Source organism: Anomalospiza imberbis, chromosome 7 (genome assembly GCF_031753505.1).
Source record: "Anomalospiza imberbis isolate Cuckoo-Finch-1a 21T00152 chromosome 7, ASM3175350v1, whole genome shotgun sequence".
Taxonomy (NCBI): Eukaryota; Metazoa; Chordata; class Aves; order Passeriformes; family Viduidae; genus Anomalospiza; species Anomalospiza imberbis.
Genome location: NC_089687.1, coordinates 5,764,761 through 5,783,869, shown reverse-complemented (window position 1 = coordinate 5,783,869; position 19,109 = coordinate 5,764,761). Strand labels below are relative to the sequence as shown.

General features: G+C 43.1%; 1 protein-coding gene and 1 long non-coding RNA gene across 3 annotated transcripts in view; one reads left to right on the top strand and one right to left on the bottom strand.

Moving 5' to 3' along the window:
- The window catches only part of LOC137476821 (uncharacterized), a 92,215-nt gene extending 90,766 nt beyond the window's left edge, over positions 1-1,449 (bottom strand). Inside the window, exons 1-2 of the long non-coding RNA XR_011000635.1 lie at positions 1,164-1,449; positions 198-266 (exon numbers count right to left, since the gene is read on the bottom strand). This is a non-coding gene — a long non-coding RNA (uncharacterized lncRNA). The remainder of the gene's footprint in view (positions 1-197; positions 267-1,163) is intronic.
- Positions 1,450-2,431: 982 nt separating this feature from the next.
- The window catches only part of SPOPL (speckle type BTB/POZ protein like), a 34,596-nt gene continuing 17,918 nt past the window's right edge, over positions 2,432-19,109 (top strand). For both annotated transcript variants that reach the window (XR_011000634.1, XM_068195165.1), the window contains exons 1-2: positions 2,432-2,639; positions 18,837-18,971. Coding sequence is in view for 1 of the 2 variants with exons in the window: in XM_068195165.1 (XP_068051266.1) it covers positions 18,894-18,971 (78 nt within the window). In the remaining variant the exon portion in view is untranslated. The remainder of the gene's footprint in view (positions 2,640-18,836; positions 18,972-19,109) is intronic.

The following is a 19,109-nucleotide window of genomic DNA, read 5'->3' as shown; positions in this document are numbered from 1 at the left end:
AGCAGAGGATGAAAAGCACAGGAAAATAAGTTAAACTTCTGCTAAAACCAAGTGGAGTCTCCAGGTCTGGAAGGTGGCAGTTGCTCTGCCTGGCCACCATTTACACACCCTGCTGTGGCATGCGCCCACACCCTCCAATATCTGAGGGTGAGCAAAGGAACTTCTCAGCCCAAGGGATGCATGAGCTGTAATCTCACCTTTTCACTGCTGGCAAATATGCATGTTTTCCACAACTTCTGTTAATGATTCATCTTTGCAGACTTTCTCTAGACTGGGATTTAAGGGAGGTGATGATTACTAGACACAAAGATTCACTCACTGATTTTCTTATGTGCCAAGTTACTCTATTTAAATCCTAAGATTCCCATTGCATTCTCTTCAGTTACAACTAGGAATGCGACCTGATTTTCACAAAGAGTGACTGAATTCTGCCCTGTGAAAGAATGGTCATCTTTCACTTCCCAGTTGCAACAGTGTCTCCAATCACTCAAGTGTTCCACTCACAAGACCAAACGTTCTGATACCCTGTGTTCTGCTTGTGTTTCTCACAAATGACAAATGTTTACTGTGTTTTTTTTCTAAATAGTGGTCAACACGAAAGCAGCGTGGTCCCCTATGCAAGAATCCTGCTCACTAAATGGAGTAAGCGCTGGCTGTGGATGTAAAGCTATTTCCTAAAAGGGCTGGTGTGCAAAAGACTCCAAATAAACAAAAACCGCTGAGACTTCTGAAAATAGAGTGCAGTGCTGAACAGGTTCATGAAATAGCTCTGAGAGAACTAGAACTACCAAAGGCAGTATGGCCCTGTCAGTGCAGTTTTTCTCTGCAGGATGAATTATCCAGGCTCTGAGCCTCACTAATGCAGTTGTATCGATTTTGAGACCTTGCTAGCCTGGGTATCCTTACACAGCACAATGCTATGTGTGTGTATTCTTAGTGCTCATTCTCAAGAGAAGCCATTAAAGTGTCACTGGGTCTTAATTGTCTCCATAGAGGATGTTTTCTTTAAAGCCCTGTTTGTTTGAAAAACAAAGCAAAACATATTGCTTAAGTTTTACTTTCAGACCTCCACGGGGAATTTTGCAGTACTTTGCATGTAATTTACAAATTATCACACCATTTCTTTTTAGAAGCAACTTCTTCAGTGATGTAGAGAAATTCACCTGGTTCTAGAGGAAACAGATCTGACCAACAGGTCTCAGAACTGCTGGGTGGTGAACATTTGTGGAGGGAGCAGAAGAGTCCTGGCCAGGGACTGTGGGCTGAAGATATTGAAGCCCATGTCTGTGCCAGCCTGGAGCAGATCTGTGGGCAGGGTGAGAAGCTGAGAGCCCAACACCAGCCCTGTACGTGGGGGAGCAGCACTGAGGACTGGCTCTTCTCCAGCCCCATTACTGGGGAGCAGATGGAGCTTGTGAGTGTCAATTTCAGGTCAATTTCAAGTCAACATCATCTGAAAAACAAAACAAAATAAAAATTAAGTAAATAAGGAGTCCTCAGAGGAGCCCTGCTGACTCTTTTGAGCAGAGGTCGGGAGAAGGGCAATGAGGATAACCGGGGGACTGGAACATTTCTCTTATGAGGAAAGGCTGAGGCAACGGGGCCTATTAAGCCTTGAGAAGAGAGAGCTGAGAGGGGACCTCATTAATGCGTATAAATATCTAAAGGGGGTGCCAAGAATATGATACCAGGGTCTTCTTGGTGGTGCCAAGCAAGAGAACCACAGAATGGTTTGGGTTAGAAGGCGACATTGATGATCATCTTGTTCCACCCCCTGCCATGGGCAGGGACACTTTCCCCTATCCCAGGTGGCTCCATGCCCTGTCCAACCTGGCCGTGGACACCTGCAGTGATGGGGCAGCCACAGCTTCTCTGGGCAACCTGTGCCAGGACCTCACCACCTTCAATTTTTTTTTCCCCCAATATCTGATCTAAACCTGCTCTTTCCATCTGAAGCCATTCCCCCTTGCCCAGTCACTACATGCTCTTGTAAATAGCCTTGCCTCATCTTCCCTCTAAGTTCCCTTCAGGTACTGCAAGGCCGCGATTGGGTCACCCCAAAGCTTCTCTTTTCCAGGTTGAACAATCCCTTTGTCCCAGCCCCTCGGGAGAGGTGCTCCGTCCTTCTGGACGGGCAAGAGAACACGAGGCCGCGGGAAGGCACAGGAAATTCCACCGGAGCACGGGGAAGAGCTCCGTTCTGGAACAGACTGCGTGGAGAGGGTGCGGAGTCTCCCTCGGCGGAGATATTCCAGAACCATCGGGACGCAGTCCTGCGCCATGTGCTCTGGGACGGCTCTGTGTGCCCCGAGGAGCCGCTGTGGGCCCCGGCGGCCCGGGAGCGCTCACCCTCAGCGCCCGCCCCGGCTCCCGCCCCGCCCCGCGCGCGTTCCCGGATGGAAGCGGCGCGTCCCGCGGCCGCGTGACCGCTCCCTCCCGGAAGTGCGGCGGGAGCCGGGAGGTGCCGAGCGCGGGGCGGGCACGGCCGGGAGCAGCGGGACTCGGCGCGGGCAGCGATGCGGCTCCGCCGCCGCCCGGGCTCGCCGCCTTCGCCTCCCGCCGGGCGCCGGTGACCGTCACAGCGTCCCCGCCCCGGCGGCATGAGCCCCGCCGCGCCGCCCCGCCAGCGCCGCGATCCGGTACGTGCCGGGCCGGGGGTGCGGGTGCGGGGGGAAAAGCCTTTGTTGTGGCCTCGGGCCCGGGGCAGCGCCGAGCGGTGCTGCGGGAGGGCCGGGCCGGGCCGCGGTGCGCCGGGGCGGGCGGTGTCGGCTCTCCGCGGTCCGCGCATCCAGCGATCCGGGGATCCAGCGACCCCCGCCTCGGGCTCCTGCGGGCCCTGGGGGAGCGCTGCCCGCCGCTCGGCCGCGGAGAGCCCCGCGGAGCAGCGCGGCGTTCTCCGCCCCTGCCCTCATTACCCCCCCAAGTGCGGTTTGGTTCGGGAAGTTCAGGCCGTGTGGGAAAGCAAAAGAAGGCGGGTGGGGGAGTTGGCTGGGAGGTTGTTCGCCGTCTTTGGGCTGCGGCAAAGTTTGTGGCAGGGTTCCGTGGACGGTGTGTGAGGAAAGCTCCCCTCGGTTCACCGGCTGCGCGCACCATCTTAGTCGTGGTCAGGAAGTGCAGTTGACTCAGGCTGGTTTCACCTGATGATGTCGTCTGCTGAAATTCCCGGGAGTCCGGGCAAAATTTGCATCACACTGAGGCTGTTCGAGGGCAGAAGTAGGTGAAAAAGATCGTAAAGAATGGGAAACGGCAAAACAAAGGAAACTGTAGGAGCGTTATCCATGAGGTCTCGGTATTTTTTTTAATTGTAGTATACTGAAATCAGCAATCCATTTTAAAACGTAGCTTTGCTTTGTGGCTGTATTCTTAATTTCTTTTCTAAATAGATGTTAAGAGTCGTTGAAATAGTATTTGAACAAAAAGGATTGTCTCGAACCTCCTGCCAGGAAGAACAGTCTGTGACAAAGTCAAGCAGGGTCCTTCCTTATTCTTATCAGTTCTGCAGAAAGCATTATTTTGATAGATATCCCATATGGTTACAGGAATTTTTACCACAGTGGCTCTGAGCTAAACCATTTGTACGACTGCCAAGGCATTTTGTTGTAACCATAAGAAAAAAAGGTTAACAAAAAAAGTCTCCTTTTCTGTTTTTTACTAGAAGTTGTATTATTTCTGGAAATAAATATCCCCTTTTAGAGGGGTACTTAGCAGTTACTGTCACTTCTGAAAGTATTTTACCTGGCTTCTCTCTGGGCCTTCTGGGATGTGTGGCCAGGACAACCATAAATGTTTGTGAAGGATTTCCAGTGTGTGTCTATTGCCTGGTTATTTGCCCCTCACTCTGTAAGGGGATATTTACTCAGGAAAGGAAAATTATTTTTAAACAATATGCCTTTTGTGTATGAAGCTGCAAACTTGTCAGGCTTTTTGGTACATCAGCAGAAACTGCGTTTAACTCTCATCTGGAAATCTGAGATTTTAAATATCCAGAAATATCCTTGGTGTTATATTCCCTTATATATTCCCTTGAAACTGCTTTCTGCCAAACCTTTAACTTTGGTACTTTGCAGCCTGCTTTTAAACTGTCAGTGAAAATAAAAAATTACATTCTGTACTTGCATAGGCGGTGCAAGCTACTTGTTGCTATTAAAAACTTGTATATGCTATAGACAAATATAAAATGAATTTGAAAAGCTACCAAGTTTTCTTTCTGGCCCTAATCACTGATTTCAACCATCAGTGCGTGCTGTTAACAGTTTTGCATGTTCAGTTGAAATCACATAAAACTACTTTTTTTTCCTCCTTTTTTTTTTCTATAGTTGTGTTTCTCTGCTGGTTTTTGTGCCTTTGAAGGCACCTAAACGTAAGTATATAGAAGAGAAGAATAAAACCAATTGTCATTATCAACATAAGTTAGAGTGGAGAAGAAATAGCTGAGGACAGCAACAGGAAACAGTTGACTCGCACTTCAGTCTCATTAATTTCTTGCTTCATTCATTCTTCCCATGTTTTCTATCTGCATTGGCAGACAGTCTGCATTGTTTTTCCAGCCTTTCATATACGATCTCTTCACATCTGTTCACTTTTTTTCTCTTTGCATCCCATGCTGCTGTAGAGGTGGTGGTAATTAGAAATTTGTCCTGTTGAATGTTTCCAGGCTCTTTGGTATGCCCAGGTGTAAGCTTCTCTGTGTCTTGCCTTACAAAACCACCTCAGCCTGCTTTTTTGTTTTTTGTTACATTTTCATGTTGATGACAAGTGGATATTTTTGGTGGTTTTTTTTCTCACAGTTTTTGTGACAGGTTCATATGCTCCTTATGGGCATTTCTGTCTCCTTGTCAAAAGCAGTCTGCTTCCTGTGTATTTAGCAAAACCTGGTTGAGTCTAAGGAAGTCTTAAGTGAGATTGTTACACTTCCCAGAAGCAGCAGCCTGATACCCGTAGTCATAAAATCCTGGGATCTTCAAAATATTGTGCTCCCAATCAAAGCATGGAGACCGTGCATTTTGTCCTGTATGTCCTGGGCCCTGCATTTTTGGGATGAAATGGAAGGCACTTGCCTCAGTGCTTGACTAATGGTCTTGCCTATGGTCTCCAAGACCCTCTTGTACTTTGGCTCTTGGCTTTGGCACAGGGTGCCCAGAGAAGCTGTGGCTGCCCCATGCCTGGCAGTATCCAAGGCCAGGTTGGATGAGGCTTGGAGCAACCTGTGATAGTGGAAGGTGTCCCTGCCCATGGCAGGGGGGTTGGAATGAAATGATCTTCAAGTTTCCTTCAAAACCAAACCATTCCATGATTCCCTTTCCCCTCCACAAAATACGTACATATTCACAAGAGACCTTCCTTCCTTTGATTTCTTGAGAAAATTTCCAGTTCATATTCCTGTGACATTCTGTTGCTTCTTGTCCCACTCATATCAAAAGGCTTCCTATGGGAATTGTCCCTTCACATGGAAGTAGGAAATCTCTCAATCAGCTTACTTAGTGGAGATTTGTTGCAGCTCTGTGAGAGGTGGAGGTGTTTTAGTGGTGGTAATTTAGATGTTGTAGTTCTTAATCGAGAGAAGATGGTAGCTTGCCTTAGTTAAGTGGATTTCTTAAGAAGTGTGTGTAACTGTGTTACAGAGTGAGTGTTTTGCATAAATGTGGGGTTTTGGTAATGTTTAAGCTATTCAACTTGTGTGGTGGAATTTTGGCAGGAGTGTATGTTCAGTATTGGAACGAGCTTAACCTAAAAACCCTCAGCAAGAAACCTCAACTCTGCTGGTTCCATTTTATCCAAATTTAATAGTTTTCGAATGTGTTTTTTGGTAGCCTGGTTTAAAATTATTCTTTATCAGCTACAAGTTTTTTTATGTTGTGTACAAGGAATCACTTTGCAACCATGCATATATCTGTCAACGTTGTTGTGATGAGTGTTTGCATATAGCATTTGGGAAATGTAGTGGAAAGTCAGATACTCTTTCAGCTGATTCAGAAAGTCATTGGCATGGAATAATCCAGAGAGCTCACATGTCCAAATTCCCTGAATTAGATTACTTATCCTTGATTCTGCCTTGCATCTCCCAGAAGCCATTTATCACTTCATTTTTTGCTGAAAAATATTACACATGCTACTTTTAATTGTAACAGTCTGCATCAGCTTTTCCACCATGGTTTGTGTGGCATTTGCTCCTTGCACTATGTTGTGACTTGAGTTCTTAAGTAGTTCAAGGGTGAAGTATCATTTGATGTGTAATTTACCTGTGTGCTTTAAGAAAAAGCAATTGTGTGCCAGGGAGAATGCAACAGAGTAGCTCTTGGCGTAGGCAGTGCTGCTGCTGGTGGAGTAAATGTCTCCAGCAGTTGGGAAACTTCCAAAGTTCATGGGGTGGGAACCTCTTATTGTTGTGCAGTGGAAAGGATCACTGGGTGAAACTTGGTAGCCAAGCTTTCTCTTGGCCTCCTTCCTGGTAGTTCCTTTAATGTTGGTCCCCTCCCAAGAGCTCACTTACCAGTTGGTCAAGTCTTTTGCAAAATCGATTCATGAGTAGGGCTGCGAATGGAGAGGAAGGAAAAGGGGGGGTGATGACTTGCACTGGATTTCTTTCAAATGCCTTGTTTTCTTGTGTGCTGAATGTTCGGCAAATTAATTAGACTTGGGTGTCTCTAAAAGAGTTTGAGGTGGTTGCATCAGTGGTTGCTTCCTGAACAACTGGAATTAGGTGTAGGTGCAGAACTCCTCTGGCCTGAGGAATAGCTGGTATAACTTTCTCCTCTGGTGTTATACTTTCTAGCTCTCTGTTCCATGCTGACTTTTTCTTTGGAAAACTTCATAAAAGCTTTCATTTTCCTGGCTTTCTTTATTCATATTTGGTTTCTGATTGATTAATCTGCTTTCTCCATTAGCGTGGCCTGTAGCCCATGAAGGACAGATGATTTCAGTACACGGAGTTGAAGTTAAAAGCCACTGGGTTAAGTAGAAGAAAAATCTCAACACAAGTTATTTGGTGTTTCAAGATCTTAGTAAATTAATCTAGTGATTCAGATTAGCTGATAATTTCTCTAAATTCTTTAGAGGAGACATGTTTACTGTCTTCACAGAAGACAATAGGGCTCTGAATTACTTCATATGTAGACATTACCTCAGCAACAAAACTATCACTCTTTAGTGGCAGTTTTTCTTAAATTTTAAAACAGATTCCTTATTAACTGAGATTAATTTTAGAGTTACTTGTTTGTAATCAAAACTCTTGAAGATAAAACCAGAACTGTTTTGTAACGAATTTATATAACGAGTGGTTAATATAGTTTATTCAGCTTCAGGGATTGAGCAATATATAATGAAAATATTGAATTTTAGCTCCTTTTTGTAAGTATCAGATGTACCAGTGGGCACACTGATATTTTTATATCAAGTTGAGTAACTGTTCTTGTAACAGGACAAAATAGTCATTTTAACTAACGTGTCTGTGCTGCGTGCAAAGTTAATTGCAGCAATTATTTGTGTACATCTGGATTTATACCTCTTTTTAGCTTTTTTTTTTCATGCATTTGGAAAGTTCTGCATAGTGACTATCTGAACTTATTTAAAGTCATATTATTTCAGTTCTGAAAATGTTATTCTGAAGACGAAGTTGTCTGAAATCTCTGGCTGATTTGTGGGATTGCAGGTTAATGCAATGCATTGCTGTACTGACTGTCCAAGTGGGTGTGATCTCACTCTTGGATCTGGCACTGCACTTGGCATATGGTGGTTTCAGAGGAATAAAACATATGAAATCTATTTGCAGTGGGTTTTTCTGATCTCTGCAGAATATGTCAAGGTAGATTTTTTTGTTTGTTTATTTATGTGCATATAGTGAGCAAATTTAATTTAAAAATGGCAGCAGAATAATATTTGTGTTGCGATGGGTGATATAGTTTCTAAAAAACTGAAACTTCTTATACTGAAGAAGTTTGCATAAATACATTTTATGTGAGTTTTGCAAAATCCACTGGGCAGGTGGTTGATCCAGGGTAAAAAATACAGTAAATAAATCTGAAAGATTTGAATTAATACTGTTGCATCTCATGAGAGGCCTCATTAGGGAAGGTCCTGTCTTGCTTATGGCAAAAAAAAGCATTTTTAGTAACATTCTGCTGAAGTGGGGGTTTTCCCTTTAAAAAAAAAGAGGGGAAGGGAAGAGAGAAGGAAAACATGATATAACTGGAAGTGAAAGAAAAGCTTTCATAGGCAGTAACCTGCTCAAAATTTGTGTGTGGCAAACTTTATACCCAGAGTTAGTTTCTATGATTAGTTATATTAATAAGATCATCAAGCAAAATCCACTTTTATTCTGTAGCCTGTGGTTTTGAATATTGTTTTACAGGCCAGGCATCATTTTTAATGATTAAACACGAGCAGTTGTGTTTGGAAAGGTGCCATCCCCTCCAACAAGAGCGAGACTCTGCTCACTGAGTGCTGAGGGGAAAGATATATGGCAGTAACATCATCAAGTGTTAGTCTGGGTTACTAATAAATTACAGTGTCTGAGCCTGCAGAGGTTTCCAGAGTCGCTTGTAAAGAGGGGCTCGGCACTTGGGGTTGGCTGACTTCTTGATTTCCTGGTAGTAAATCTCATTTTTCCTGCTGTTTGTTTCTCTGCTCTGGGAGAGCCTTTTTCCATGGCCGCACTGTGTGTGCAGGGTGGCCTCGTGGGATGATTCACTGCGGGCTTGTGTCTCCTGTGTGTGCATGGAGGCAAAAAACAGCAGACTCAGATCTGCTTCTGGTCTGCCTTGTTTGACAGCACCCAAGATGAAACCAAATCTATTTACTCCTCAGCCAGGCCACCCTGACAGGCCTGTGCCAGCCTCTTTGCCTTGCTGCTTACTTGGGAAATACTCTTGTGTCTTGAGCAACTAAGAAGACTGTGTAAGTGGGGAAACTTATGGGAAACTGCCAAGCTTTGGATTGTTTTTGTAGTGGAAAAAGGGATCTTAAACAGATTCTATCAGAATGGTTCTTAAATCCTGAAGTATAAGCAAAACAATACCTGGATGTTTTTTGAACGATAGAAGTTGTCTGCTTGTTTTTGAAATTCAGAAGCCAGTTTCTGTTGGACTAATTTGTGAGCTGGACTCAATCATCGTTCCAACTCAAGATGTTCTGTGGTTCTGTGAACTTTTAGATCTGTGGATCTAAACCAGTTTAGCTGCAGTCCAGTCGTAAGATGTTAAGTTTTGCTCGCATTGATAGCTTTTAGAGTTTGCTGCCTGATATTCACCAAAGCAAGCGTGTCTGCAGCTCTACCTCTTGACCTGACTCTTTCCTAGGATGTGTCTAATCAGCTGTTGCGGATTAGTTCAATTTCAAGACTTTTGGGGCAAATTAGCATCAAATACTGGCAGAATTGAGTTTAGGCCGTTTTTTCTCAATTTCCTTCCTTTAAAGTATCAGTTGTTTTTTGCACAAAGTTTGACACTCAGGCATAGAGGAGGCCTGAAATGAGCTGTGACTCTCAAAATCTCCAAGATGCAGCTGTGTGCACAAATGTGACCACTGCTTTGCTGTGAGAGATTACAGGGCAACAAATGTCTGATCAGCCCCCTCCTGACAACATCTGTGAGTATAAGCTTTTGCCTGCTGAAAGCAATTGTACCAATTTGATGTGAGCTTTGCAGGTAATGCCAGTCTACAGAAGTTAACGAGGAAAACATTCTGCTGCTCTGTACAGCTCCTTTGCAGCAAATGACAATGCAGCACCTCTCTCCAGTAATCGCAGGCCGGTCTTTTCACAAATCTTATGGATTTTAAAAGAGAAGAAAACCAAAACAACCCAAACCACCCCAGACTAGCTGTGAATCTGCTAAAGAAAGATATTTCTTTGTTACAGTCGGAATCAACTTTCTGTTGACTTATACAAACTCCTGTTCCAAGTGCAAAGAAGAAAGTTAGATTAGCATTTTTGATTTGGTGAACTTTTGATTGTGTGTAACTGAAGCATTTAGGGAAAAAATGTCTTCATTTAATATAATTTCACGTGCCAGTGATTTGTTGGAGTAAGAGTAATGGAGTGAAACTAGGGACGGTTAAAGATCACTTTGGCTGTATACCAGGAAACAAACCCGACAGCAATAGATTATTTGAATAGAATATTTTCCCAAGAGGAATCGTGGTGAAAATACACCTCTTTTGGGTCCTGTAAAACTAGACTGGGCAATGAAAATGAAAAATGCTGTAAGAAATAATCTTGTGTTTCTTCTCCAGGGAAATGCATAGATGACTGCTGTAGGGGATGGTCTGGGATATCTAATACAGAGCACAGTGGGTTTCCTCTATTACAGAACAATAATGCAAGGCTTATGCTGAGGGATTTTTATCAGTGAGCTTGGCTGATGTAAACTAGACAGTTTTAGCTCCAGCTCTGCTGAGCATGTGGGCTTTCTCACAGCTGAGGTAAAATTCAACTTTATTTTTCAAAGCCTTAGGATAGAAAAGAAAATTAAGAGAAAAGCCTGAAAATAGCATGTAAGCAACTTTACAGTTTTTACAACTAATAGTATTACCTTGCTAATTTTGAGCTACTGACTTCAGTGTCGTCAGTCATAGGTACATCATCATCCTGCAGAAAAGTTGGGCATTTCCCATGTGCTAGGTTATGCCTTGCTGGGCCTTTTTTGCTGGAAGCACCATGAGGATGTGCTTTTAAATTTTGGACTCTTAGTTGCAGCTATTTTGAGGTGTCTGTGACCCCAGCTGCCTGCCCTCTCTCTGCTGGGGTTTACTGTCCCCAGGCAGGGGTGACAGGGTGTATATGGAGTTTCTCAGCTGTCACAGCCCAGTCCATGGCAGTATTTTTTCTCACTGGAAAAGTGTGGAGAGAGTCATGAATTGGCTCATAGTGTGGCTGCTGATTGTGTCTCCTGGCAGGGCACAGGCTACCAGCAGAACTGTGGGATGGCAAGGGTGACATGGTAAGCATGAAGCACACAGGAACAGCCAGAGCTTCTGATTTAAGCCGCAAAGCTTGGGTTTGTGTAAACTTAGTTGCTATTGCGTGGTTCCAGAGCAAACATAGACTTAAATAAGCATTTTTTAATATCATGTTCTAAAAAAGCCTCAAACCTTCTAAGTGTTATAGGGTGCCTCTTCAGTAAGTGTCATAGGGATTTCCTGTGTGTAGCCCAACTGCTGCTCCCTTCTTTTGCCCCAAAAAGGAGAAATTTCTCCTGTTAGAAGTACTACAGCTAATGTAAAAGTGTAGTTCCTCCTTAACCTATATGTTTTTGTCATGGTTTGACACTGGCACAATGCCAGCGCCCCCATGGAAGTGCACCTTCCTAAATAATTGCTGTGAGATGTGATCAGGAACAAAGCAAAGCAGACCCAAGCTTGATAACAAAGAGGAAAACTTTATTAAACTACTACTACTATAAAACTACAAACACTAAATCCTGGATGAAGATTTTCCAAAACACCCCTCCTCCTCCCACCTAATTTCCAAACAAACCCAACAGTGAGACACCACCCAGGATCCTGATCAAGTTGCCACCCTTCAGATAATCAAATACTCAGTCCATCAAGGGAGACAGGAGTCTCTCCTGTGCCACAGACTCCCCAGGAAACACAATTGCCACCCTTGTGTTTCCATGTCACACATGGCAACCGCCCAGAGAAAATCTGCCATGGTGACACTCTCCTTTCCATGTCACAGTGCTCTCACCGCTGTGCATGGACAGACTGCTCATAGGGCTCCTTTAAGGGTGCTTTGCCATGGACCAAAAGAGACAACAGTTCAGTTTCTCATCTCGGGACTACAGTCCCCCCCATTTTTCTTTGGGGCTGAGGGTCCAAGAACAGAGATCTTCTTCTCCTCTTCTTCTTCCTCGAAGACAGAGGGCCTCTCCACACCTTCTTCAACTCTCCTCTGTTCTCTCTACTCCTCTGTTGGTAATCACTGAAACAGGTCTCTTGGCTCACCAACGCACCCCCCTAAGTGCAGCCTCTGTCAGGAGAATTTGGTTCAGTCTATGGCTAACAAGAGAAGTCCAGCCACAAGCCACTCCATCATCTCCTTCCAACTTGAGAATTTCCTCTTCCATCATCTCGGATCCCAGACTGTCTCTCTTCTACTTCAAATCAAGGAGGAGTAGTATTTTACAAAGCCTTCATTTCCCAGGGAAGGGTTAAAAGTTCAGACTCCCTGGACGGCTGAAATCTCTGCCCAGCAGCCGATTCCCAAGGCCAAGGCTGGGCACCTTCCCCCACCTCCTTCTCCTCCGCGCCGGCAAAGTTACAGGTGCCATCCGGACTCTCTGTCTCTTCCCTCTGGATGGGGGGACGACAAAGACATCTCCGCTTCTCTCCACCCTTCTGTCCACAGGAGCTGGCTCGGTTCCAGTCCTTCTACCCCTTGGCTCACCTCGACCAGGCCTCATGGCTTCCCCTCCCCACCCAGCCCCATGGCTGGGCAGGGGAGATCTGCACAGCACTCTGACAGGAACCAAAGAGAGCGAGCTCTTGGGAGTTCCTGCTTTTAACCCCCTGTGCTCTCAGAGGCGTATCCACACCTTCAGTGGCCACTTCAGGTGCCAATATCCAAACTTGACCACTGATTGGTTTGACCCAACTTCCTGAAAAAATTCACTTCCATGTCAAACCACGACAGTTTTCTAACTTAGGGAATGGATGTATGTTGTTGCAATTGCGTAAGATATGCGAACAGAGTAATTCTGTTCGCTCAAATGATGCAGTGATGGATGGGGATTGAAATCAATAAATGCTGAACACGGTATTTAAATTTTTGTACGTATATCTTAAGTGTGTTTTCAGAGGAGATAATAACTGAACAAATTGAAAAAACTGCTTAAGCTTTCTGCTTAACTGCTTTTAATAGACCTTTCAGACAGTTGTTATTGTGTTGTGGATCATCCAGCAGGAAACTTAGTTTACTAGTTAGCTGTTTAGGAAATACAACAGCAATTCTTTCAAAAAGATCAATTGTGAAGGGATACAAATCCTCCTAATTAAGAAAACAATCCTATTTTTTGAACTTTTTGAAAAAAGTTCATTTTTCTCTACTTACTAGTAATAATTGTAGGAATTTATGTTAGCTTAATTAGCTTATAAGACAAACTCTTGAAAAAAATTCAAGCCAGAGGCATTTTATGCCACCAAATAAGTGACTCAGGTGGTGGGTGGCTGTGTCACAAATCCTTCTGTGATCAATGAGAAAGGGACATGGCTTTTTTCACTCTTAGTTTGGCCTTCATAAGCTGATGCTGCCTAGAACTGTGTGATCCAGCTGGATCCAGGTGGGGGAGTGCAGAAATAACTTTGTCTTTGGCCTTAGAATGTCTTTCACTTCAGACATAACTATTTTGATTAGGTTTGTTTGTTTCCTTCATTTTTATATTCATAAATGTGTTCTTCCTCAGCCAAGAAGTGAGAAGATTTTTCCCCAAGAATTTACCTTCTTTGTAATTTGAAAAACGAAATTTATTCCTTAAACAAATATTGATAGTTTTATATAAAACACTTACATATTAATTATATAATACTATGTAATACTTTATTCACTGATCATTTAATGAGAGGAAATTAAATAAGTATCTCTGTAACTACACCATGTTTATTTTGAATTAAATTTTGGGAGTAGATGTTACTGAATGAAGGACTTATTTTGAATTTTTTTTTAAAGCCAAACCCTCCAAATTTTACAACCTGTATTTGTTTTCTGAATTATGTAGTTACTAGGAATAAAAAGTCAGAGGAACAGAATGTTATTTACCAGTTAAACTTCAGAAGATGATCTTTATTTCAGCCAGTGATGGAATAACAGTATTTCCAGAGAGGGGACAAAAAGTTAATTCAGAACAGCTTTGCATTTTGTGCAGTGTTGAGCCTTGCTCAGGAAAAGGCTGTCGCCATCCAAGTGGAATATGCAGTACATGCACTTGGAATTTGTTGGTGTGACCGTGGAGGGGACCACTTTGATCCTGGAGGCCTGAGGCATGGGAAGAAGGGATGCTGGAAGGAAGAGGCTCAACAGGACCTGATCATGGAGTTCACAACATGCTTTTCTCCTCGTTCATGAGGGAGCAGGACAGTGTCACTGATTTGCTTGAACCATCTTTGGGATGGATACTGGCAGGCTGGGTTTGACTTTTGGGGTGTGTTGGGTACCCTGCAGAAGACAGTTTGTTCAGCCATCCTACCAGCAGTGTGCTGGCTGCAATCCCTCACTGAAATACCGAGGTAAACCATTGCTGTTAATGGTTTAATGTGCAGCACCTTGTGTGCACCTGCTGCCCTGTGCCTGCCCTGGCAGCTCCTGGGATCTGCTTCCTGCACTGAGCTGCTCCTGGGGAGAGAGCTGGCCCAGCATCCTCCTAACAGGGCAGCTCTTCAAACTGCTTTATCCAGTGCTTTGTGGGTTTATTACTGGGGGCGTAGAAAATTCTTTGTGTGTTCCTATGTATGTGGTGCTTTCTTAATGAGCTAGTCACTTTTTCAGTGAAAAAGTTGAGATAATTCCAGCACAAGATGTAAGAGACTGGGAATGTGCTCTTGTCTAGCTCCGAGAGGTTGAAAAGTAACTTTGTTTAGAATAATGTTGATAAATACTCAATTTCAGAGAGGAGAAACAAGATAATATTTTTGAAAGCCGTGTTATTGATGTAGGAAGTCACTTTGAATCTTGAGATCTCTTCTTAAAAGTTAGGAAAATGGAGATCTGATACAGCTTTTGATGAAAATCTGTGCAAATACATATTTTGGAAGGTAGCCTGTGATTCTTTACACTATGTGTGCAGGTAATTAATTAATAATAATCAATTTCACGTGGATTTAAGTTTAGCATAAGTATTTGACTAGGAGAGCACTTCAGTTAATTCCTAAATAAAATGTGCTTTGAGAAATCTTCTTTTTTTATGTTATTTCTGCTTACTTGCTCACTGAAGGATCAGCTCCTGGAAGATCTGAATTTGACAGAATCTGGTCTATTTGCAGAACGATTATCAGGTGAAGCCAGTACCTTTCATAACAGACCAGGAGAAGTGATAAGCCCATCTGTCTGGAATCTGGAAGTACAAGCAAAGAACTTTTTTTTTTTTTTTTTTTGAACACTAAGTGTTCAATGAAGACAATGAACACAAATTCTGAAATTCTGAATCAGCACTGGCTGCTTGCTGTACATTATTCAGTATGAGTACGTCACTTCATTAGAAAAAACTCCAAGCAAAGGAACTTGACACCCTTTAAAAATACATTTCATTTTTCTTTTGAAAACCAAAAACTTCTTTTACCCCATCCATTAAAGCTTATTCTCCTGTTCCCAGTGCATGTTTGCCCTGATGGTCAGACATTTCTGCCTGGCAGAATGGCCACACAGACTGGTTTGTTGGGCTGTGTCCAGACAGGCACAGCATTGCCTGAAAATTCTTGGAGCTATTGTCTGATAATGTTCCCTCATTTCTACTGCTTTGTTCATGATAGCCTGCAGAGTAATAAATGCAGGTTCTAGCATGAAAATTGTCCCTCTAAGTTGTTTCATCCTGCAGATAGCAGACCTGTCTTCCTGCACTTCACTGATTTAATTCCACCCTGTCGTTCCCTGACTGGTTTTGTGAACTGCAGCTCTCTCTGTTCCCAACCATTTGGTCTAATGGGCTGTGATGAGGGGTTGGTACTTGGAAAACCATTTTGTCAGAGCTGATGACAGTGGCTGATCAATGATTCATAAGCAATTTCTTCAGAGTAGTATTTAGTCTCCTCCCCACGTGAAGCATGGTAGAACAAAGGGTTGCATCTCTATTCTCACCTTCAGGCTGCTCGTGCAGGGTCCACTTTGCCCTGGTGACCATTGGTGGCCGCTCAGTGTGGTCTGGCTGTCAGTCTACAGACTGCAAAAGCCCTTCTCCAAACACCTCTCCATTTCGGGACAGCATCTTGAAAGCTTGTGTTCTCTCACCTTGTAGCTCTGGTAAATATCCCCATGAGCCCACCCAAATCCCAATTAATTGATTAATTAAAGTGAAGGGCAGATCTGCAGTACTGCTGAACCATTTCCATCCTTCTCCCTCTCTTTTGGTACATGTTAACAGAGCATCAGAAGCTCTGTTCATTCACTCTCCCATTATTCAGTTTGTCTTGGTTGGTCCTTTGTTTTGTTTACATTGTGTGCTCAGGCATACTAAAAATACAGACAGCTCCTCAACACAGACTCCCGGTATCAAGGATTTAAAGTTACTGCTTTCTTCCAGTTTTCTCAGTCTAAAAATGTGATTGGCTTAGTCAATCTATGCAAAAAAGTGAGGTGTTAATCTGTTCCTCAAAGGTGTATCAGGAGGTCATGAAAATCAGTTGTCTGGTGCTAGTGCTGTAAAGGGGAAACTTTACAAAAAGCTGAGGCTGTTCAGAAGAACCTGAGAAGTGTACTTAGGTAAAATCAGGCCTTCCTTAAATAAAGGCCATGCAGCAGGTGGAAGCAGCCTCTGAAACACAGCTGCCATGGGTAAAGCAGGTACAGAGACAAGGCAACAGATAGACCTGAAAATAATTGCAAATAATTACCTTTGCTTAGAGTTAAATTCTCAGTGAATCAAGCTGATTTAGCTGCGAGATGGAAGTGGGTAGATAACTACTGGTAGCTGGCCCAAGGTCACTGAACACTTTCTTAAAAGAGATTGTTTACAGCAGTTATTTTCAGGCTTTTCCAGTTTAGAAACCCCTTCAGAGCAAATGTGGCTCAGATCTGCTGCTCCTTCATAGTTACTGGGAGCTGACTGGTCTAATGGGCTGACGAAGTGAGGTACAGATGAGAGGTGAGGCAGTCCTGTGCATCTCATGCAAATGACAGGATAAGGAATGGGCTGTATTTCTTCTTGCTTTTAGCTTTGGAGAATCGAGGAGCAGCAAGCAGGGTCAGTAAGGCTGAGGTAAACTATTCTAACCCTTTCAGGATATGGTTCTGTGTCAAAATCCATTGCATTTGGGGAGCAGCTTCAGTTGTCACCACTGAGTAGGATGTGCTTCCAGAAGTAATGGTAATATAAGTGCTAATATTTGCTTTATGAAAGCAAAAGTTCATATGTATCCTTCCCAGGAATTTTACTCTGGGTGGTTCTGTGCAGAGAATCAAAACCAATTGTAAACGATGTAAGCAAAAACTATGTAAACACAACATGCACAATAGATGTGTTTCCTGCTTAAAAAAACATGAAGCAAACAGGTTGTCTTAAATTTAGGGAAGATGTTTGTTTTTCATTTATAGGCAGTACTAATGAAGTACCAAATGTTGCCACAAATATAAGTTTTATTTGGGGAAAACTCACTTGTTAAAGACAGCTGAATTGTATTTATTATTTGTTTTCAATGTCTCAAGGATCCATATCTTACAGGAGACCCATTCAGTATTTTGTTTTCACCCTGTCATAGCAGATCTGTTGGTAGAGATTCATTAAGGGATATGATTATAAAGCATCTGCTTCTTCATCTGGTAAAAACTGAGAATTAGCTTTCTTTTCAAGCTCTTATGCCTCTGTGATTCAGAGCAATCACCTGTCAGCAGGCTTTGATGTGGAAGGGCTGCTTCATACCATGAGTGAGAAGCAGTACCAGAAAGGCAGGGGACAAAACATCCAGTGAGGATCACAGCATTTCACAGAGCAGAGTTCTTCCTGTAGGAATAATGAACTTGTTACATCATGACTGAATTGTATGTGCTCTTGCAGTGTCTTTTTACCAATGTTTGCATAAAACTTTGTTTCTAAGTGTTGCTCCATCCCTGGAGAGTTCCATCATGTGATGTGCAATCACATCTTTTGAGGAAGACAATTAATGCTGTTCTATCACAGCTAAAAAGAGCTGTACAGTGAAGCAGTCAAATGTTGCAGAAAGATGGTTGCTTTTAAGTGATAGCAGGATATGTTTGAAAAAACTTTCTGTACCAATAGAAAATGTTTTGTGGCAGAAATAATTGATTTTTTTTCTGGTTTGATCAAGGTTCATTTCACTTTTTTAGCAATTAAATGAAGCGGCTTAAGTGAGAGGCTGGGCTCGTGACAGGAATCTGTTCACAGCTGACAGCAAACCCTCCCTTAAAGGAGAGCCAGCCAGGAACCCAGAGCTGCCCTCTGATTGCTCACCTTCTTTCATCAGCCATGCCCAGTTACTGCTGTGTAGCCAGGTGTGGGGATCTGGGCAAGTGATTCAGTTCCTGGTGGGCAGGAGGAGCTGCACTGCTCTGTTAGGTGGTGATCATTCATAAAAAAATCGCTTTATTTGGTGTTGGGGCTTGAGTGAAACTGTTTTCTGGCTTGGTCCTCCGAGAGGGAATGAGCATGGTTGTGGTGATTATAGTTCTTCAGCTGTGTCTGTTAAAGATCTGTGAAAGAAAATACTGCTTGAAATGCAGGTCTGATTTCTTACCCTCCATTCAGAAATCTCAGGGTTGTGTGAAGCTGTTCTACTCGCAGGTGGCTGAGCGTTCTTGTGAATTATGGCTGGGTGAAAACCTAAGGCATTGTACTAATAACTGAGTGCTCTGGGTACTCTGCAAGTCAGAGGAGAGCCTGAAGAAAGTTATAACGCTTCTGGAGTGGCCAAAGTGGTAATTTGCAAAGGGAGTGTTGAAATATTGTCATTAGTGGTGGTGTGTGATGCAGAGGTGCTTATTTTTATAAATTATTGTGTGAGGGCTCAGCCTGCAGGTTTTGAGCACCAATGGTTGTTAAATGTGTGACACCCAGCAGAGCCATTGTCCTCTTTTCAGGTTTAATTTTCAGATGCATCATTTAGTAAACACAGTAATATGAGTTTTTTTATTTCCCACACCTAAAAGGGGTGAACAAAATGTATAAATTACTTTTTTTTAGGAGAATTACTGAAGCTTGGATTGCTCTCTTGATAATATAAACCTGCAATAAGTGGCAATGTCAAGGGTTCCCACCCCACCTCCTCCTGGGGAGATGTCCAGTGGACCTGTGGCTGAAAGCTGGTGTTACACCCAGGTAATCTATATAAATTCCAATGGCTTCATTTTCTATAATTGTCATAATAATTGTTAAAAAAAACTAAACTAAAGTTACTGACGTATTGAAAAAGTATAGCTGACAATCTAAGTAGTTCTCATAGGTAGTGCTTGATAC